General features: G+C 43.8%; 1 protein-coding gene across 1 annotated transcript in view; it reads right to left on the bottom strand.

The window, feature by feature from the left end:
* Nucleotides 1-4,956: 4,956 nt before the first annotated feature.
* Nucleotides 4,957-22,662, bottom strand: part of LOC310945651 (breakpoint cluster region protein-like) — a 39,610-nt gene continuing 21,904 nt past the window's right edge. Inside the window, exons 5-23 of the mRNA XM_083911807.1 lie at nt 21,254-21,361; nt 20,970-21,030; nt 20,812-20,864; nt 20,572-20,712; nt 17,106-17,227; nt 16,636-16,801; nt 16,293-16,412; nt 16,019-16,094; nt 15,819-15,923; nt 15,188-15,262; nt 14,579-14,676; nt 14,225-14,356; nt 9,377-9,436; nt 8,276-8,385; nt 7,664-7,803; nt 7,378-7,512; nt 7,165-7,270; nt 6,344-6,503; nt 4,957-6,263 (exon numbers count right to left, since the gene is read on the bottom strand). Of these exons, the coding sequence (XP_083767933.1) occupies nt 6,174-6,263; nt 6,344-6,503; nt 7,165-7,270; nt 7,378-7,512; nt 7,664-7,803; nt 8,276-8,385; nt 9,377-9,436; nt 14,225-14,356; nt 14,579-14,676; nt 15,188-15,262; nt 15,819-15,923; nt 16,019-16,094; nt 16,293-16,412; nt 16,636-16,801; nt 17,106-17,227; nt 20,572-20,712; nt 20,812-20,864; nt 20,970-21,030; nt 21,254-21,361 (2,058 nt within the window). The 3' untranslated portion in view covers nt 4,957-6,173. The remainder of the gene's footprint in view (nt 6,264-6,343; nt 6,504-7,164; nt 7,271-7,377; nt 7,513-7,663; nt 7,804-8,275; nt 8,386-9,376; nt 9,437-14,224; nt 14,357-14,578; nt 14,677-15,187; nt 15,263-15,818; nt 15,924-16,018; nt 16,095-16,292; nt 16,413-16,635; nt 16,802-17,105; nt 17,228-20,571; nt 20,713-20,811; nt 20,865-20,969; nt 21,031-21,253; nt 21,362-22,662) is intronic.

The following is a 22,662-nucleotide window of genomic DNA, read 5'->3' as shown; positions in this document are numbered from 1 at the left end:
AACTTTATTGCTTATTTTTGCCATTTTTTTAATCTTTTTATCTTATTTTGTAACATGTTCCTGCTCTGTAATATTCTGTTGCTGCTGTGACAAAAGCATTTCCCCGTCTGCGGCACATTAAAGCTTTTCTGACTCTGATTTTCACACAAACACAACACAACAGATGTAAACATTGGGAACAACCAGGTGATTGTGTCTTGTTGAAGCTTGTTGACGTAAAACAGAAAAAGACTTAAAGTTCAGGTCTGAATGAACCCGTGAGCGTTGATAAAGGGAGGCAGTAAAGGGGGGAAAGTGCTGAAAAAGACCCAAATATTCCCTTTAAATTCACTTTTTCATTATTTTTCTCTCACTTAAAGGGAAAATAACCTTCATATATCATTGTTTGTCCATAATAATCTAATTATTATGCATCTTGTAAAACAGTAAAAGACTTAATGTTACTTAAAGACCCAAATATTCCCTTTAAATTCACCTTTTCATTATTTTTCTCTCACTTAAAGGGGAAAAATAACCTTCAGATATCATTGTTTGTCCATAATAATCTAATTATTATGCAGAACAACTGCACTACATCATGTGAATATGTACATATGTCTATTTCTATTTCTTCCCTTTGTAAATGTAACTTTATTGCTTATTTTTGCCATTTTTTTAATCTTTTTATCTTATTTTGTAACATGTTCCTGCTTTGTAATATTCTGTTGCTGCTGTGACAAAAGCATTTCCCCGTCTGCGGGACATTAAAGCTTTTCTGACTCTGATTTTCACACAAACACAACACAACAGATGTAAACATTGGGAACAGCCAGGTGATTGTGTCTTGTTGAAGCTTGTTGACGTAAAACAGTAAAAGACTTAATGTTACTTAAAGACCCAAATATTCCCTTTAAATTCACCTTTTCATTATTTTTCTCTCACTTAAAGGGAAAAATAACCTTCATATATCATTGTTTGTCCATAATAATCTAATTATTATGCATCTTGTAAAACAGTAAAAGACTTAATGTTACTTAAAGACCCAAATATTCCCTTTAAATTCACCTTTTCATTATTTTTCTCTCACTAATAGGGAAAAATAACCTTCATATATCATTGTTTGTCCATAATAATCTAATTATTATGCATCTTGTAAAACAGTAAAAGACTTAATGTTACTTAAAGACCCAAATATTCCCTTTAAATTCACCTTTTCATTATTTTTCTCTCACTTAAAGGAGAAAATAACCTTCATATATCATTGTTTGTCCATAATAATCTAATTATTATGCATCTTGTAAAACAGTAAAAGACTTAATGTTACTTAAAGACCCAAGTATTCCCTTTAAATTCACCTTTTCATTATTTTTCTCTCACTAAAAGAGGAGAAAATAACCTTCAGATATCACCATGACAATGACTGAGTTGATTATTTACATCAAGACAAACAAAACAAGTTGTTTTAATTGTTTGTTCACATAATAATCTATATATGCATTTGCTGATTTTCATAAATAGCACAACAGATGTAAACATTGGGAACAATCAGGTGATTGTGTCTTGTTCATTTCAATTCAGCTTTATTCACAGCGCCAAATCATAACAAGAGTTATCTCAGGACACTTTACAGAGCAGGTAAAGACCCTTGGTCCAGTCCCAGCCTGGTCCTGGTCCTGGTCCTGGTCCTGGTCCTGGTCCTGGTCCAGTCCCAGCCTGGTCCTGGTCCTGGTCCTGGTCCTGGTTCTGGTCCTGGTCCTGGTCAGATGTGTACATGAACTGATGAAGCCTCTTGGATGAGAGGTGAAACGTCTTCCTGACAAATAACCAAGTCCAGTTGCTTTTGACTGAAATTGCTTTGAGGATAACGACGACCTGGACACATGAGAACATTCACAGGCTTATAGCCCCTTATTGACATATAAGAGTAAAAGACTTAAGGTCTGATTGAACCCATGTAGTCGACCCATGAGTGTTATCAAATGGAGGCAGGAAGGAGGACTTTAAAGCAGCTTTTATTAATAATTACTGCAGAGACGGGGTTTGGGGCCGGGTCTGTGGGACTGGTTCTGGGGTGTGAGTGTGAGAGAAGAGCAGGAGACAACAGGAGAATGCAGAAGACAAAAGGGAGCAAAAATTATGTATATGTCATTTTGTATCTTGTGCTGAAAGAAACAACATTTGTATCATGCATAAAGTAGTCCCATACTCTGGAAGAAAGGGAAGAGGGGGAGAAGAATAGGGGGTGAGTACACATCACACGCCCCAGACCCTTGACATTATGACAGTGAAGTAAACAGGGATGCACTGTTGGATGTTAGGGACACTAAACAAGAAAGGGAAGCACAGTAAATGAAACCATGTGCAGAACTTTTTGAATGATCTGTTGAGCCTCTATGAAGATGGGATTTATGGGGGCATGGTATGAGTTCATACTGCCCCCCCCCCCCCAATCCTGACCTCAGATCTGCACCCCTGCCTTCAACAGTTTACATACTTCTGTCACATAATCTCAAATATATCTCTGAGGTCTTTTGGAGTGTGCAGGGCACTTCTGAGGACCTTCTATGACTCTTTGGTAGCGTCTGCTATCTTTTATGCGGTGGTCTGCTGGGGCTGTGGAAGCTCAGAGAGGGACAGGAAGAGACTAAACAGACTGATCAGAAGAGCTGGCTCAGTCCTAGACTGTTCCCTGGATTCCATTGAGGAGGTGGGTGAGAGGAGGATGTTATCCAAACTAACATCGATCATGGACAACACCTCTCACCCCCTCCATGACACTGTGGGAGCCTTAAGCAGCTCCTTCAGCCACAGACTGCTGCATCCGAGATGCAAAAGAGAACGCTTCCGCAGGTCGTTCATCCCGACCGCAGTCAGACTGCACAATAATAATCTGTAATGATTGTTATGTTTATTTTGTGCAATTCACTTCCACATCATCACAAGTCACTTTTGTAACATCTGTACTTAGTATTTCCATCCACTGTAGTTTTTCCACTTCATATTTATGACACATAGTGTAAATTGTTGTATATTGTATATAGTATATTTTCTATTCTTATTTTTTATTTTTATCTTCTATTTTATTTTTAATTATCTTTGTTTACCTTATGTAAACTAAGGGTCTGTGTTGTCTGTGTCTGTGTTGTAAGCTACTGCTCACGTGAATTTCCCCGCTGTGGGATCAATAAAGTCTATTCTATTCTATTCTATTCTACACTTCTATACGTGTATTACGTTTTGTGGACATGTGGTAACAGCAGCATGAATCCCATCTTTGTGAACACTTCACTAACTTTTTGGTGGCCTCAGAAACTAAAAAGTGTACTTACGTTTTAATTTGCCAGAACATTATTGGAAATGTAGGACCAGATGAACGCACCCTGACACAGTCAATGTGTGTTTAGCTCTTTAACAGTACACGCTCAGCACTGTCTGCTCCAGTTCACACTGAATGATCTGCATCTCCGTTGAAGACGCACTGGACGAGGTAGAAGGACGGGTGCACAGGTGCTGCTGCGGGCAGCGCAGGGACCAGGAGCAGACTCAGCATGTACAGAACAGGACGAGTTAGACTGAAAGGACTGAAACACTGCTGAGCCCGGTCCTAAAACAACAGATTTGTGTCACAGATTTTTAGTCTGGATATGTTTTAACTCATACGACAGCTGCAACTAATGATAAATCATTTCTCCATGAATCGATTAGTTGTTGGTCTACAACAGGGGTGTCAAACTCAGGCCTGTGGGCCAAATCTGGCCCGTGGTGTAATCATATTTGGCCCGCAAGATCACATCAAGGTTCTGTGAGAGCTGGCCCGCGAGTATGAAGCACATACACGTCTACTTCTCTGTTCACACACATGAGCATCCATGCTACCAGTCTCTGCAGACACACTGAATCCACCCCTCCCCAAAAACGCCCTAAAGAAAGATGGAGGACAGGAGCTTTCAGCAGATGATCTGTGTGTGAAGGTAAAGAGCTGTTTGTCACCGTGGCTGTGACCAAAGAATCAAACAGAAGAAACACCACGACACACACACACACACACACACACAGACCCACACACACACACAAACACCACGACAAGAACAAGGAGCTGCACTGGAAAGGCTCAACGTTACACACCTGGAGAGAAGGAAACACATGCACATTTGCCGCCTCTTTTTTTTTTTGGCCCTTAACTTTGTTCGAGTTTTTAAATTGGGCCCACTGTGAATTGGAGTTTGACACCCCTGGTCTACAACATGGTCTCTGCTGATGGTGGTGGTGCCTGCTGCCGTGCTCCTGCATGACGCTTCCTGCTACTCTTATATTCTGTCACCTTAGCTGTGCTTGTTTCTACTATTCTGCTGTATTAATAAGTCATATTCACATTATTATAAATATTATTATAGTTACTGGAAGTGTCTCTGTCTCTGTCTCTCTCTCCGGTGCAGACAGATGTGCGTCCTCCACAGAGCTGGGTCTGTCTGACGTTCCTGTCTGTTATAGTGAAGGTTTTCAACGCCACCGTACTCTACGGGGGAATTGTTGGGTCTATGTAAATCATAAATAAGTCATAGAGTGTGGTCTTTACCTACTCTGTAAAGTGTCCTGAGATAACTTTTGATTATGATTTGGCACTGTAAATTAAACTGAATTGAATAGAAGAAGGTGAAAAACGCTGATCAGTGTTTCCCAAAGCCCAATATGATGTCTTGTTTTGACCTCAACTCACATATTTCCAGTTTGCTGTCATAGAGGAGTAAAGACACCAGGAAATATTCACATGAAAAACATTAGAAATGACTCAAACCAATTATCAAGATGGTTGACGGTTGATGCCTCATCGATGAAAGCACCAATCCTTGCGGCTCTCTGAGCTCATGCTATGAAAGGACACACTGCAACAATAACGTTACCAAGTTTTTATTTACATGAATCATACATACAAGACACACTAGTCTCAGCCTACGCATCCCTACGTGTTATTGCTTATTTTACATCAATCACAAGTCTTCGGGGTTATAGTTTGTGCTAACAAGTGTTTGAACGCTTGTAGTGATCTGGAAATCAAAAAGATTAATGCAAGAACACGGTGGATTTTCTCTAAGTGTTACTATGCGTGTGGATGATGCGCCCGTTAATAAGCCGGGAGACTTGAGTATGAGTGCGTCGCTGTGTTTGGGATCATCTCCAGGTGCTCTCGTTTCTACAGCAGTGTGGTTTTGTCCTATAAATGTAGACTACAGAGCAGGAATGCAGGAGGCGACACATGTACATCAACTTTAAAGGAATAAATCAAATAAGAAATAAAAACAACATGAACACAAAACACATTTTTGGAAGAAAAGAAAACAGTGAAATTAAAATGACACACACGTAGAGTATACGTTTCACGGGTGGAACAATTGGGCCTTGGTTTGAACCTGGAATGATTTGCCTTTCGCTTCGCCGTACCTCCTCCAAAAGAGCACTCACATCTACATAAAGGTCGGCCCGGACGCCACCAGAAGAACCTGTGAACCGACTAAGGACGCTACACAAACTGTATAGCACAGATACAGCGCGCTTCAAATTGTTGCGTCAACATGCCTGCATGTTGCTGTGTGTCGACTACAGTTTTCAGTCTTCTGTACAAAATTAAGAGTGTGTAAACGTAAGGGGGACTGAAATGTTCTACTGATGATCAGCGCGGAAACATTGGCACGGGAGAGCTTTCAACCAAGTCAAACATTTCCCGTCGGGGGGAAAAAAGAAACGTGTATATCCGCGGAAAATATACGTGCGTTCATCCATCACCGTAAAAATAAAATCTTACAAAATCCAGCGACAGCAGAAAAACTCCCCTCTGGCAACACGGAGCACAGTGCACGGTGACAGAACGGGGGCAGTGGAAGTACAGTAAAGGACACGTCTTGAAATTTAAATTAAATTAAAAAAAAGGAATGATATATTTTGTCCGTACATCATACAGGGTTGTCTTTAACACAGCAGGCGAGCTTGTAGGTAAACCGAACACACACACGCTCATCACATCTCCAGGAGACGTGGCTTTGGTCACGGTGGCTGTTTCCAGTTTACAGCGTGTTGACGGTTCCACCTAGTGGCTGACTTAAGCATCGTCAGAGTGAACCGGCCAGCCGTAGCCGCTCAGCAGCGTCCACCACGCGTTCTGCCTCTGAACATTTACAGACAAGCGTGCGGTGCTCCGGTTATACTTCGGTGGAGAAGAGAAGGCTTTGACGTTTGCTGTCGGGCGTGGGAATTCTCTCCAGCTGAAGGAAGTAGAGGAGGACTTGCACCTACGGACACAGAGAAGCAGATCAGACCCACAGTCCAGATGCCACTCTCTCGCTAACCGATACCCTGGCACGAGTTTTACCTGAGCCATGACTTCTAGAGACCAGCTGTCGTTCATGGAGATCGGCTGTGAGCTGTTTGAGATTTTGCTGTCTTTTTCAGAGGGCCGCAGCAAAGTGGGGCCAAACACCGTGGCCAGATTGTGCAAAGACATCTTGTTGATGCTCTCGTTTTCAGTCACCCTGTTAAGAACATAGCAGAGAATAGTGATTAGACTCAGTGATGCATCTAAACAGTGTTAACGTTAGCCAACACTACACTACTATAATGGCCTGGCCTGTCGTGTCTAGATGGTAAACTAAGATCTGTGAAAGTCTTACGAGAGGGCGTACTCACACTGTCCATCTGTACTGTGCACCGTGCTTTATGGTCCCCCCTCCCTCTCCCCCCGGGGCCCAGGCCCGTTTGTACTCACACTACCTGGGCATCGCGCTAATGCTTCTTGCTGCCTATACGTCATCACGCCGTAACACGTCACACGCATTGATGACGTCATGGCGATGCGTGGCTTTGTTTCCAGATCTTTCCGTAGACCTCAGAGTTTTTGTGCGTCTTGTCGACTGTTTTTGAATCTTTTCATCGACCAAATCTGCAGTAAACACTCCACCTCCGCATCACACCAACGTGAACCTTTCACCGCCATTGTTTTAAATGTCCGCGCATGGTCCCTCCTTCTTTTTTCTACGTCCCAGCACTTGGCACAGATTCGTCTCACCTCTCATCACACTCAAATGATGACAAAATGAAGTCACTTTTCGCAGGTGGGTGACAAATACGCTGACGTACAGCTGACACGCAGATACACGACAGCTCAGATAATGATTGAGTTGTGAGGTCTTTTACCTTTTCAGGTGGTCGAGCAAGAAGAGGAAGGTCACCAGATTGGGCTCAGGTAGAGACAGCAGCAGGTTGAGCATGCAGCTCTCCTTGGCCACACTGTCAGAGAGAGCTGCAAGGCAAGAGCACACATGAATGTGTCGGTGTCATGACGAATGATGCATTCACGTCCTCCCGACCACCAGAAAATGATGCCAAAATAAAGAAGCGGTGACTGACCGATGCCTCCAGCAAAGTTTGGGTACAACTCATCAGTGAAAAGAGGCTCCGGCAGCTCGCGGAAATACAGCTTCAGTGTTCCAGCGATGGCGTTTACGTCCATCTCCCTCATCATGACCGACACGTCTCTGTTGTCTGCGGGCCAGAGGAGAAGAGGAGGTCACTGAACACTGAAGAACACGAGCTGCACGTCGAGCTTTGAAAAACACTTGTGCAGTCTTTAGGTTTGTCTACGTGTGAAGTGTCTTTTCTTTCCAATTTTGACAAGAAATCAAACTAAACTCACTTGAATCAAAGGCAGCCTTCAGTGCCTGGATGTCAGTTGCGACTCCGGACACCCTGTAGATTCCCACCTCGTCCATCCCTCGCCGTTCGATCTCCTCCACACATTGTCTCACGATGAGGGGAACCTTGGAGCGTTCTCGCCTGGTGACGACACACAGGGACAAGTTTTAAAGGGGACTACTCATCACCGGAAAAAACTCATATGAATGCTGTAAACACACAAGAGCATGGTTGAAATCATAGTGTATATAAAGACGGACATCTGGTCCCTGACTGCAGTATACGTAGGTCATAAGTCTGCCCCTCCATGTTAGTAGATGTGACATGGGCCAAACTAGAAACTCAAAGAACTCAAATATAAGTTTCCTAAAGATAGTTTCTGTCATTTGAGGTTGTTTCTGTCACGCTGATGTTTGTTCAGGTGGTCATTTTTATGATCCATCCGTCCATCTTTGGTTAAAATAAGTGCAGCCTGTCCTTTTGTCCCCACATGAGTGATTATTAGTAATATATTGTAAGACACATACTGTGTGTTGACTTATTGAGTTGCATAACATGTAAAAAGTGAGAATAAGGGCACGACACACACACACAAAACACATCACTAACTCACTTCGTTACTACGTTGATCTTCACTCCAAAGACGCCCGACTGTTTCCGCGAAGGCATTCGCTTCAGACTGAACTCTCTGCTGGTGAACTTCATCGAAAGCTTCACCTCAACCTGAAACGAGTACAGACACAAACTCACTTTGGACAACCGCGTCAGCTAAGATAGCATGTGTACGTTTTACTGGACAGCAAACATTGTGGCTACAAGTGACATTACCAGCGTAAAGCTAAAACACTCAGACTTTAACTCAGTTAGGCCAGTTTCACAGCAATAGCTATCCAAAGTATGCTAACATTAGCGACAGGTCATTACAGACCAATTAAGGCTGTAATGCCCAAACGCCTGAGTGTGTTCAACTGACTTAAACGTTTCATTTGTGAGAAGAAAAATGTATATTTTGTCTTATTCTTTGTTGCAAAAGTTCAAATGTTACAGTCTCGCTGTAATGCATCTATATATTCAATTCAATTCAATTTTATTTACAGTGCCAAATCATGACAAAAGTGATCTCAGGACACTTTACAGAGTAGGTAAAGACCACACTCTATGACTTATTCATGATTTTAATATACAGTACAGTAGCAGAAATGATGACATTAAGAGGCCCATTCAGACGGCATGATACCAGGTTTAGATCAACAATTAGACGTGTTGAACCCGGACTACATGAACAAGTAGTAGTTGTTAATCAGTATAAGTGGGTTTGAAGCTCGACCTGGACTAACGTGGCCTGGAAGCAATGCTGATAAAGCACGTTGCCCTGTTTTTGAAGTCTCTGGGGTCTACTTGTTATTCCCGTCTGGATAGAGAAAAAGCAGAGCAGGTGCACGTACAATAAACGTTTCTCAAATCTGAAAGTGGGTTTTAAGCAGCCGTGAGCTTTTTCATATTATATCGAATACTTTTGAACCCGACCCGACCCCGGATAAGCGGTGGAAAATGAGATGAGATGAGACTTTTTAACAGATAAGTGGTGCAAAATGGGGATCAATCAGATGCTAAATGTCATCTTTCCCCTTAACCTCCACATTGGACGCTGTGAACCTGAAGCCGACCTCAGAGTCATTATGAATCTTTTTACAGCGTTCATGAAAACACGTACCCCGTTCATGGCGATGACTGTCCTCTGCCAGTCTTTGTTTTGCAAAGTCTGAGGATCCAGCTGGAAAAACACAAACAAAACAAAAACAAATCAAGTTTCACTTATTGATAATTATTTCAGATTCAGATCCTCTTACGAATTAAAACCCGAGGAATATTGTGCCAGATGATATGATTCCTATTATGTTATATATATTATCACCTGCTGAATGACGTCACTGCCTCACATAAACATAAAGTCCAGATGGTCAGGGAGTGTCACTGATCTATTTCAGTCTTTGGACTAATACCGGCCAGTGCCAGCCTGTATTTACACTGATCAGGCATGAGTCAGGTGTTAACATCATGTCCGGCTGCTAAGCACTGTGCCTGTCCAAGATGGCAGATGGTCTTTCCCCCAAGAAACCACCAGGTCTCATTCAGATAATCCTTTGTTCAGTGAAAAACAATTATTCTTACGTAAGACTTTTCATGAAGGCTGTACAATGCTGGCTTCTAAAACTCAAACGGGATGAATCCACATGAAAACACAACACAGTGTACGACTCGAATAGGGTTTAAATATCACCAGAAAAGGAGAGGAAGCTAAAACAAGTGTGTCCTTAAATACAGGTTCCTGTCGCGGGATCGTCCACAGCTCACTGTCCATGTCTTTACCTTGGGTTTGATCAGACTGCTGCGGACTCGGTCCCACAGACGGACCCCTGTGCTGGGGGGTTTCCTCGTAGCTGCGTCTCCCTCTTCCTCTAGGCCGCTACTGGCCTGATCCACGCTCTCCTCCTCATTAGGATTACTCTCACTCATTCTTTCTGGCATGAGCCTTTCCTCAACTGTAAAATGTTACTTTCACTGACTGACGGCGAATAAACAAAGACAGCGACTCTGTTTAATTTCTAAACCCCGGCCCTGACATGAGCAGCAGGTCCTTCTTCTCTGAACACCCACACAATGATCACATCGCCTTGAAGAGTCTCGATGATGTTGTTTGATACAAAACTTTCTGTCATCTTCACGTCGTGACGTCTTCTTTATACTCCGGATTCTTTCGTTCCAGCGGGAGAGAAGGAACAAAGCCAAGCCGCCTGCTGACCACGCTTGCCTGTGTGTTGTTCTACTGCTCAGATGGATTTTGGGGATTAACTCCTGAGAATCCCCTCCTACCCTCATTACCCACGTGCTCACGCCTGCCGCTGCGGGGAGGCGCTGCCTGCGAAAACATCTCAGGTAGCTTAAACAGGATCCTCTCAGGGGCCAATTAGTGATTAGTGCAACACCAGGCTCATCCCGGCCGTATCTCAAACAGTATTTAGAAAGCAGGTTCGTGTCGTAACCCTGACATGATCCGTCACCTTTTTCCAGAGGCCCTTCTTACATTACATTACATTTAGCTGACACTCTTTTACCAGAGCGACTTCCAATAAGTGCATTCAATCATGAGGGTACGAACCAGAACAGCAAGAATCACGTTAGTGCATTAGCATCAAAGTAAGCCGAACTACAGAGTGCTACATACAAATGCAGAAAGTGAATGCAATGTCTATCTACAGTATATACTAGCATCTTTCTAGCAGGTGCAGTTGGAAGAGATGTCAGGGTTCGTGCACCTTTTCCACTTTTCAAGCACTTTCAATGTCCATTTTAAAGCTTTTCCAGCACCTTACAGCTGTGGTAAATTACAAATTTGTACAAATACACACATTAAAATGTTATCTCATCATCTCATCTTTATCCTGGATCAGGTCTCAGGGGCAGCAGCTCCAGCAGGGGACCCCAAACTTCCCTTTCCCGGGCCACATTAACCAGCTCTAACTGGGGGATCCTGAGGCGTTCCCAGGCCAGTGTGGAGATCTAATCTCTCCACCTGGTCCTGGGTCTTCCCCGAGGCCTCCTCCCAGCTGGACGTGCCTGGAACACCTCCCTAGGGAGGCGCCCAGGGTTCATCCAGACCAGATGATCCTGAACCACCTCAACTGGCTCCTTTCAACACAAAGGAGCAGCGGCTCTACTCCGAGTTCCTCACGGATGCTGAACTTCTCCCCCTCTCTCTAAGGGAGACTCCAGACCCCCTCCTGAGGAAACACATTTCAGACGCTTGTACCCGTGACCTCGTTCTTTGGGTCCTGACCCAGCTTTCAGGACCACAGGTGAGGGTAGGAACCAGGACTGAGGGTAGATCCAGAGCTTTGCCTTCCTCAGCTCTCTTTTCGTCACAACGGTGCGGTAGAGCGACTGCAGCTCCGCCCCCGCTGCTCCGATTCTCCGGCCAAACTCACGCTCCATCGTCCCCTCACTCGTGAACATGATCCTGAGGTACTTGAACTCCTTCACTTGGGGTCAGGACTCATTATTATTATTATTTCCCTTTTTTATCACATTTAGATGGAATTATGCTATAAAACAACTTCAGTTGTGTTTCGTAATACCAGGAGGATAAGTAATTAGATTTCTGTTCTGTAGACATTTTCAACGGCATTCCATTGCTAGGCAACAGCCCTGGTCCTCGGTAACTTCCTGTCAGCTCATGTCATTCACATTCACTGCAACAGGAAATAAACTAGGACCGTTTTGAAATGTTTATGTTTACATCTTTGAAAAGGTCTAAAGTGTTTTGCTGTGAAAGAAATCCAGATACAATTTTCTAGCCTTTTCAAGTTCTCTATCCAAAAATTCAAGCACTTTATCAAACCTTGAAAACACAACATTTAAGCATTTTCAGGGATTTTAAGCACCCGTACGAACCCTGGATGAGTTCTTAGCGTACAGTGGAAGATGTGTAGACTTTATTCTGTGCGGATGTCAGCGGGGAGCTTGTTCAACCGTTTGGGAACGAACAAAGAACGAAGAATTTAAATAAAAATTAATATATAATTTCAATTAATTCTCTGTTTTTGGATTCTTCGTTAACCGTAGAGGCATACAGGAATTTTTCTTCAAGAATTCAAACCATTTTGAGGATGAATTATTTCCTTACGGTGCCGCCACGGTTATATAAAATAATCTAATTCTCAAGGATTTGGTATAATTTGATAAAGGGTGATGTTTTCTTTTCTATATATGTATTTCATGTATTATTTCATTTTATTATATGGGCGACACAGTGGTGGTTAGCACTGTCACCTCACAGCGAGAGGGTTCCCGGTTTGAATCCCGGCTGGGGCCCTTCTGTGTGGAGTTTGCATGTTGTCCCCGTGTGTGCGTGGGTTTTCTCCGGGTTCTCCGGTTTCCTCCCACAGTCCAAAGACATGCAGGTGTTCGGTTCATTGATGACTCTAAATCACCCGTAGGTGTGAATGGTTGTCTGTCTCTGTTTGTCTCTATGTGTCCTGTGATAGACTGGCGTCCTGTCCAGGGTGGACCCCGCCTCACGCCCGATGTCAGCTGGGATCGGCTCCAGCACCCCACGACCCCGACAGGGACAAGCGGTTGAAGATGAATGAATATAGTGTATTTCACGTTCATTTTGCAGTGTGCTTAAAGGGTTATAATTATACATATTCAATGTAATGCTAATTTTAGTGTCATTTCTTTGACAGTAAGCCCACTCAGCCAGTTTGAAAGGTAAACACAGTCACCAAACCGTTGATGTAGACATCGACATAGCAAGGAGAAAAGCCAACATGACAACACAGGTCATGAAAGTGACTCTAACGCCAGGTGTCCTGTCTGCAGGCTGTTGGCTGCTGAATAACAAGGCAAGCATCTGACTGAGACTCCAGTGTTTTGACCCACCTGTCCGTCAGGGAAATCCTTTCACTGGCTGATCAAAGAGCGCTCCGATTCTCTCCCTCTGTCATACTCTGGAGCCGTGCCAGTGGCTACATTTGGCTAACCCTAAGACTAATCCACCCTCTGTCACAACACCCTACCAGGGGTCAGGCTGAAAAGGGCCCACTGGCAACCTATTGACTCACTTCTTTTTCAACAGCTAAGGGCCCCACTGGGCAGGATTAGCTGAACATAAAGGTCCTGTGGTCAGCAGTGCAAATGAGTTGCCACTGTGGAGATACTGGAGTCAATAGAAGGAGAAAGTTCACTCCACACAGGCCAGGATTATTATCTGTAACTATAGATTTTGAGTTACTTTTTCTGCTGATGCCGTATGGGATACAGTATATTTAGTATATCGTACCAGAATGTTTAGAAAGTTGCCAGAAAGTGTTCTGTATTAATATTAAAAATGACAAAAATTAATATGTTTACAGTATTTTTTAAACTCTTAGGGCGCACTCACACTGTCCTTCCGCACCGTGCCCCGTGCTTTAGGGTACTTGTCCCCCCTCCCTCTCCCCCCGCGCCCCAGGCCCGTTTGTACTCACACTACCTGGGCCTCGGAGAATGCTTCTTGCTGCCCATACGTCATCACACCGTAACACGTCACACGCATTGATGACGTCATGGCGATGCGTGGCTTTGTTTCCAGATCTTTCCGTAGACCTCGGAGTTTTTGTGCGTCTTGTCGACTGTTTTTGAATCTTTTCATCGACCAAATCTGCAGTAAACACTCCACCTCCGCATCACACCAACGTGAACCTTTCACTGCCATTGTTTGAAATGTCCGCGCATGGTCCCTCCTTCTATTTCTATGTCCGAACAAGCGCACATAAATTAAGTCAGAACTGTCGTAGGCCTTGTGCTCGTACACGTGTGCACGCTCGTGCTCGTACATGTGCAAATACGCTCTACAAAAGCCCACCTCTCTAAGCTATTGATATTGGTTTGGACGTCAAAAGCCTAGAACTGGTCAGGGTCAATTTGTGAAAGTAACATAATCAAACCCAGATATTCCCCGAAAACACAAGCATTTATCTGCTAAGGCATGTGGCCCAGGTCTGCCCTTATATGTCCGTACCTTTATTTGTCCTTTGGCCACAATCCTGTCAGTGATCTCTCCGTCATCTCTGCTCTGCCTGGTTTTGTTGCAGCACTTCTCGTAGCAGAGCAGCCTCACAGTCTGAGAGCCCTCCAGTTCGATCTCAAACTCCTTTGTACGGAAACAGAGCAAAGGCACGTTACTGCGGGTTTCAGCCCAATGCACAACAGTGTACTTTTATTTTATCCACTGAGCATCCATGACCTTTTTTTTTTAACTGATGCTTTCATTTCTCAGGGCAACAGTCCTTTACTGCCTGTCTTAAAGGCACACAGCAGTGGGCACTGAAGGATCTCCCTCATTCACTTTCTCCACTCTGATCTGCACTCTCACCTCGTTCCAGTTGGGCTCCGTAGAGTCTCTGTACACACGTGTTTTGGCTTTGTTGACAAAGTAGCCGAAGGAATCCACCTCCAGGGAGCAGTAAAGGTCTATTGGGCACAAGCACAAGCAGTTTTAATGGTTGAATCAAAATCAAACTAAAAAGATTCACATCAAACTCCTGGCTGAGACATGTCCGGACGATGAGCTGCATAACAACTCTCTCTCTCTGGCGCTGTTACAGCACTTACGTTACTGTCTCCGTACGTGAAGAAACAGCTAAAAGGAGTGGCATCACCGCTGGTTGAAACACGCCGCTGACTTCTGTTTATTACCTGACTACCATTTGTGACAGAGAGCACAAAGTGGAGTTTGAGCAGGCAGTGATTTGAGAGGCCAAAGACATATTTGAGGCTGCTTGTACACAGTGTTCCTGGCTAATCCCACTTGTTCCATAGCAGCTGCCCACCCAGCTGACAGCCGCAGAGAGAGAGCGAGAGAGGGGGTGGAGGGGTGGGGGGGACTGTACAGCAGATGAGTCAGGACTGACACAAAGGATGATGATGATGACAACACACGTAATCTCTAGAGTTATCAGTGAGATGATTTCCTCCAACTTACTTAAGCTGTGTTTCAGCCCTGACGCAGAGTGGACGATGACGTTTAGGAAGCCGTACAATCCGGAAGATTCATCGTCTGTGGGGGGGGGGCAGCGTTCAGATCATGCGGATTAAGACACAATACAGAACTGTGGGTGTATTAAAGGGCAACTACGTATGTTTTCAGACTTCAAACGTGCTACTCCTAGGATCTAAGACTGTCCAAAAATACAAGTAAACATGAACGACTCTCTCCCCTTTCCAACGCTAGAGTGCTAAAAGTCAAATGTGTGATGTAATCAAGTATAAAGTGTAAGCTGCTCATAGACAATGAATTGTGAAAGATGTTACAGAAGAACCAGGGGAATGTTCTGAGTTTACAGGGACAGTTTAAAGCTCATTTAGATATAAAAAAAGAAAGAAAACAAAGTCCGTCTCTCATTCATTGTCTTTGGAGCAGCTCCACACTTTATACTTAAGTTTGAATCTTACTTCTCTGGTTTCAGGCTTTGTTAGAGAGCAGCTCATGATCACTCGTGTTAATTTAATTTCCCTAGGCCATGGGAATAACATATTGGGATCTTAATGTAGGTGGTGTTCCCCTCTAAAATGTACATTAAACCCTTAAAAACAGAACGCATTGTGAACCTTACCTTCCTTATTCATAGTCATTGGAATGGTGTGAACAGTCTGGAGCTTCACACACGAGTTGGTGAGCATCTGCAGCTCCAGAGAGGTCAGAGAGAAGCTTTTATAGCCTGCACAACACAATCAACACCAGTCACCTACACGGCATTACAACAACTGTTGTGATCAGACCGGCTCTCTTATAGAAAGTGCCAGGAAAACTCACACTTCTTCTGCTGCTCGCGGACGATCTCCCTCCACTCGGCGCGTTCGTAGTCGGAGGAGATGAGAAACGTGAAACCCTGAATGTAATAGAGGGGTGATAGATTGTCTTTTATTGCACTCTCATGCTGTAATGTCCTGCTTAATAACAGCAGAGGGCAGCAGAAACCAAACTAAGAAGCTGTTTATTGCAGATATTCACACTGATGTTTTACATGAATTTTGGATAAGTTTAAATATCCCTTATTTTCTAACCTTCTTAGAGACCCCTGACTCACCTTGCCATTTCTATTGGCCACTCTGAACGCCATGTTGGGTGACATGAGAAGCAGCAGAGACTCTTGTTCTGATAACTTCTTCCTCAGTCGCTCCATCACCTTGGGTCCTTTGGTGGTTCTCTACAGATTAGTAGAGCAGTGCCAGGGTTAACGTGATGCTGTCTTACATTTGTTCTATTCAAATGTCTTTAAGTTGCTCATTTTATTTCAGTTTTCGTTCTGGTGTTTCTACAGTGCAGCTCCTTCAAATATTGAATAAACTAATAAATGGTAAACTAAATGATCTCCTTGTGTGTTGCGTTGATGAGGTTTGTTTCTGTAGGTGCGTTCGTCGTATCCTCACCTTCTCTCTTTGGATCTCGTTCTTGATCTGGGAGATTTTGATTTTCATGGCGTCGATCTCTTCATCCTGGACCAGAGGGATAGGGGTGGACTCGCAGTCCTCGATGGTCTGGAAGGTCAGGTCAGCCAGTGGGATGTACCACTTACAGTCATACTGTTGCCCTTTTCTGTCAGGACAAGATGCGTGTTTAATGACACCTTATCCAGTAATAACTAGAAACTGCTATTTCGCCAGAATGTTTTTTTTTTAGCAGCCTGAAAGTTTGCAAACACACTTAAGAAACCGATGGAGAAATTATAACCTTTAACTCCCACTGCAACCACTGGTCGGTCATAATGAAACTGTTTACAGCAAATTTACATTGACAAGTTTAACGTCTGTGTGGGCGGGGGGGGGATTTGAAACAGTTGGTCTTCCGGGTCACAAGCGTGCCATCTCTAACCTCGGGCAGGACTCGGACTCAGACTCACCCCGCCGCCTGTTTCTTCAGCTTGGTGCAGAGCAGCAGGTCGGTGAAGAGGAAGACGTGACGGAGTTTCCTGGAACCTTCCACCAGCTCCACCATGAAGCGATCCCTCAGCAGCTGACGGTTCTGCCAACAGGAAAGAAAATCATCGGCTCAAATACACCCCCCAGTAATCTTTTCAGCAGTTTTAACTGATGAAACTGTGAGTGAGAATTAAGCTGCTGTCGCTATTTTACAGCAAATGCAGATAGCTGCAATACTAAGAATCACTGGAAGTATCCGATTTAGGTTTCACATTGATGCTCGGTTAAAATTGCCTTAATTTGGCGTTCACAAACAAGGATTTTGTGCTGATGTTTTTACATGCTTGTAATTAACGCACAGCCCACGGTGCTGCAACTGCGGTCGGATGAACACTACCCAACCTCATAGCAGAAGTAAACAAAATAACCAAACTATATATCATTTGTGACGTGACCAAAACAAGCTACAAGTGAAGCCAATCAATAATATCACAATAATGGATATTTGTGACTTCTAATGCTTGCTGATCTGTCCGGCCCGGGGTTAGAGGAGGACGTGATGACAAGAGCTCTTCCTGCAGCGGCGTGCATCGAAATCCCCCCTCTGGTTCTTGACCTCTGGGCTGACTCTGCCCACACCATCCACAGTTTGACAAAAACAAAAGGAAATCACTGCAGCGTGGGTTTTCTGCACGCTCCAGTTAAGCACTAGCCTGTTGGCAAGAGCCTCAAACATGTTGAGCACTGTCCTGGTTTTGAAAAAGAGGTGACAGGGAAACATCCGCTTATTGTTGTGTGACACACACATGACCACGGATAGTCAATATTCCAATGGAAAAGCAGGAGCTGAAACTGCGTAGTGCTCACGCCCTCCCGGCGTTGGAATCTGCTTCTGTTTTTTTGTATGCACTATAATGAGACGTTGAGCGACGAGGCATGTTCAGGAGATGGAGCTAAACAAACTCGTGGGTTTAAATGGTCATGGTAATTACAGGCTGCCACGGCGCAAAGCATCAACAATGGGTGCAAATTTAGTCAAGAGCTGATCACGTACAACAACAACAACTCGTATTTCAAACTCATTGTCATGTGCTGGCTTGTTATCTGTCAATCTTTTTGTGGGACTTCAGACTTCCTCAACTATAAACAGAAGATTCTTCCCAAGAACTTTCTTTGATTTAATATCCCGCCCCGGTGGGCAGAACCAGTTCCAAGGAAAAACAGAGGAAGTTCTCAGTCAGGTCAACTGAATCAGAGCCCTGACATACGTGGTGTGTGTGTGTGTGTGTGTGTGTGCGCGTGTGTGTGGGGGGTGGGGGGTTTAAAGTCGGCACACACCCAGTGCAGAAGGCTGGTTACACAGCTACTTTGATAAGGAGAGCTGCAGGTCCTTTCTGGGAAGCAGGGTTGACAACGCGGCAGGGAAGGATGGGAGTGAGCGCAGGAATAATCGACAGGTTTTCCTGGTTTGCGACACAGAGACCCCTCGCCTTCAGTGTTTGCACCGCTTTGTCACGAGCTTCCTCCCTGCTCCATTTCCTTCACACTGAAGCAGACAGGCTAGGATGAGTCAGCAACAACCTGACTCACACTCCAGTTTTATTGCAGCTTCCAGACACCTTGTTCCCAGAGCTCTTTACTGTCAACAGACAAGATATGACAGAAATGGCGGAGTTGGATACGAGCCTGACTGTTGCTGTTTCAATGAGAAAAGCAAATAAGTGAAAGCGTTCGGAAATACTGCACCGTGTAATCAAGTGTTCTGTCAGTCGGGAACTTTAGTAACATATTATCCCATACCATGTAGCACAATAGGCCGATTCACTGTGATGTCACACCAGCAACAAAGCACTGATTTACATCGTGGAGCTACTTAAAATCTACAAACTTGTTCACCTCTGTTGTCATTTTCAGCTTAACGTTTACAGATATACAGTTAAACGCAGTGGTCTGACATATCTGCTCTGCTGTGTTGTATCGCAGCGTCTTTGATAAACCAAATCTTTGAACAGAGTCCACTCAGACTAACTGCCAGTGCTCAGTCGTGTCCTTTTCATTAGTGTGTAGATAGGTCTCCAACCTAATGTTAGTGAAAGTGTTATTACTGAGATATGGAAGCATCAAACATGCATTTTAGATGAGTAGAGAGAGTATATCCTGTTGTTCCTCCTTTTGCTCAGCGCCTTTGAATATAACGTACAGGAGTTCTCTAGCCGGTAGTGACTGGAAGCAGACATTGTGATTGAGTCTGTTCCCTTTAGCTTAAGCCAAACTAACCGCGCGGCTCTGTGGATGGCGATGTGAGTCTGTTAGTCCGTCCACCACTTTGGTAAAGACTGAAATAACTCAACAACTATTGGATGGATTGGCATAACATTTTCATCAGCCCAAGCTGTTTCTTTGTGTGCGATCCAATACCCTTCCTACCAATGCTATTTAGTAAGTATATATCATGTCCCAATACACAGTATGTCAAATGCCGTATTCCAAAAATACCAGCATGTCCTACTACATCTGGTCCAGCATGCTCTTCTCGCCATTCTGACCCACATTTCTCTGCGAAGCATGTGATCCAGAGGGTCAAAGTCCGAGAGGCCCTTCTATGACAGCGTAAAATGTCCCAATAATATGCACATACTGCATGCAACAATATGTACTCTATAAAGGCAGCTGCAGAGTGTACACATTAAAAAGTATGTGCTTTTGTGTTCAGTTAAGATGGTGAACTTGTTAAAGATTATAACTGCTAAATATAAATCTGTTAGCATTGTCATTGTGAGCACTTGAGCCTGCTGACGTTAGCATTTAGCTCACACCACCCCTGCACCTAACGACAGCCTCACAGAGCTGCTAGCAGGGCTGTGGACTCTTAGGCTAGTTCATTTTTGTTTTCAATCATTTCACAAAAGATTATCTTATGTAATATTGGATATTTGTGAAAAAATAAATCAGAGCTCAAGCACAATCCTCCTTAATGCTGTATAACTAAATAATGTCACGCCTGAGAGTTAGTAGATCACCAAAAATGGGTTTAAGTTAGTGGAGCAAAATATAAAACCAGGTAGAGTAAAAGCAGGAGTGGCCAAGGGGGTCAATAATGCGGCGCGCTAATGTTGTCACTGTGCCACCACACCATTCAGAACCCCCAATTTGTCCTTAGCAAAGGGAACAAGTTGTACCTACTCTTACTTTGTACTTCTCTACTCAAGCCCTCGGTGAATATTAACCACAACAACCAGGGATACGTTCAGTCAAAAAACACCAAACCAGTGTCATCCTGTCTCAAAAATGCAGCTTGTAGTATGAAGGGGAAGTTAACTTTGGTTGATTTATCTACCAAAAAACATATTGTCAAACATATTTCATTTGTTTTTGTGTTTCAGCGGGCGTGAGCACATTCATTTATCCCCCTGGAGTCATGTGGATGACTCAACTTTGCACACTGACCTCTCCCTTCTTAACCGTCATGGACTGTCGACGCGGGGTGATCTCTTCATTTATACTCGACAGGAAGTTCTGAGAGATGCGCAGGGCGTCCTGTAAGAGCGGATAGTCCGGGTGGCAGGAGGGCGTGTGCTTCAGGAGGTCCTAAAATAGAAAAAAAAAAAGTACAAATTTATTCCCTTAAACATGTTTTTTACACAGACCAGATGCTGCTTCAGATCTGCGTTTGGCAGATTGACTTACATGCAGAACGAGCGTGCTGCGCGTCACTCTGTCCACGGGTTTGTAGAGGAGAGCTGTGGAGGAGGAAGAGTCAGCTCAACAGGCCTAGTCACAGCTCGACTACTTATAGCAATATTGATTAATGCGGAGGCTGGCCACTCATTTCACTCAGTACTCACTTTCCAGTGAATTTTTAGCCGACTGGTCTTTGCAGTCCTTTGTGCTTTTGACCTTGAGATTCTGGCAGAAAGATAAGAGCAGAGGGAATGGTGAGCAGAAAATACCCTCATTAAATCACTGCCCCACAGCGCAGTTAAAACAATCAGCACCGCAGTAAAGAGCTGCGTGGCTTTTAAACTGTGAGGACTGCTGAAAACTGCCTTGTCATCACTTGCCTCTGGCAGCTGTGCAACATCAAATGCTCGGCTGCCGCACTCCTGCTGTGCGTAGCGTGATTACATACCTCCGATATCTCGGCAAACTGAGCATTTGCTTGGCAGCACTTGTCCGCTGTCTCCACGGCAACCTTATAGTTATCCACAAAGGCCCGGTACACTCCGAGCTGGCTCGCCTACAGGACGCAAGTAGAGCACAGATTACATTCATTGCTTAACAGAGAGGGTAGATTTTACTAGTCTGTGATTGCCACAGGGTACTTTGCAGTGTCACTATGCTGTGCGCTATGCCGTGAGTTGGCTTCACAGTGTTACTGATTCAATGTTTGCTCACGTCTTTCTATAAATCCATGCATGTATGTGTGTTTTTCATCTTTTTTCTTTATCCAACAGCGAACACTGAGGTAGCTCTTATTCAGCGACCTCCTATAGAGCGTCTTGTTCTCCTTTACTGCCTGTAATGTGGTGAAGCGGGGCTTTTATCTGTCCGGGGGATGACTCCAGGCAGTCTACTCACATGTGCACTGCGAGATCCACTGAGCGTTACTAACAGCCACCTTTCCCCCCTGAAAGTCCCCTCTCTTTTAAGTATCATTAATGATCAAGGCATGACATTTAAGGAGTGCTATAATTAGTTTCTGAAAGTTACTGACTAGATGGATGGTGGTCCGTTTCATCAAATGCCAACGTACAATTTGATGCAGTGAGGTTTCATGCTATTGGCTCTCGTTATCCAAAGGAGGATTTAAATCAGCTGAATGGATCGCCATGCTTCACGTTGTGGGGTAACTGCACTCATACCGACATTATTATACTGACAACTGTTTAAAATCAAATAATTAAAGCAACCTTCAGATCCTTTGTATTCCACTGCTCTCACGTTTCCTTGTTAACTCTACTGACAAAGGCAATTTTCTGCTGTGTTCAATTGGGTCAAAAAAAGCAGAATAACAGGTTTTTGTTGTGTTGATTGTGACTCTGAAACATTGCAGTGACATGTTTTCCTCAAATATTAAATCTCAAAATGATTCAATCATAAAAATGATGGCTGATTTTTAAAGATATAATATAAGAAAACGATGATATTTGCCCTCTCTCTGAGGCATGGTTGATTCTTTTTGTGTCCAACATCAATGGACATCCTGGTACACTTGTGTTGACATACTTATTCATGACAAAAGGTAGAGATAAGGTGATTTTTTCCCCCTTGGTTCCAAAAGAAGCGGAAAAACAGGTTTTTGTCGCGTTGATTGTGACTCTGAAACATTGCAGTGACATGTTTTCCTCAAATACTAAATCTCAAAATGATTCAATCATAAAAACTATGGATTCTGGTTTAGTTTATAATATAAAAGGGATGCTATTTGCCCTTTATCTGAGGCATGGTTGATTCTTTTTGTGTTAATCTAACATCAATGGACTACTTGGTGCGCTTGTGTTGACATACTTATTCATGACTAAAGGTAGGAGATACCAT

The sequence above is a fragment of the Echiichthys vipera genome, assembly GCF_963691815.1.
Source record: "Echiichthys vipera genome assembly, chromosome: 4".
Taxonomy (NCBI): Eukaryota; Metazoa; Chordata; class Actinopteri; order Perciformes; family Trachinidae; genus Echiichthys; species Echiichthys vipera.
This window is presented reverse-complemented; position numbering and strand designations above follow the sequence as displayed.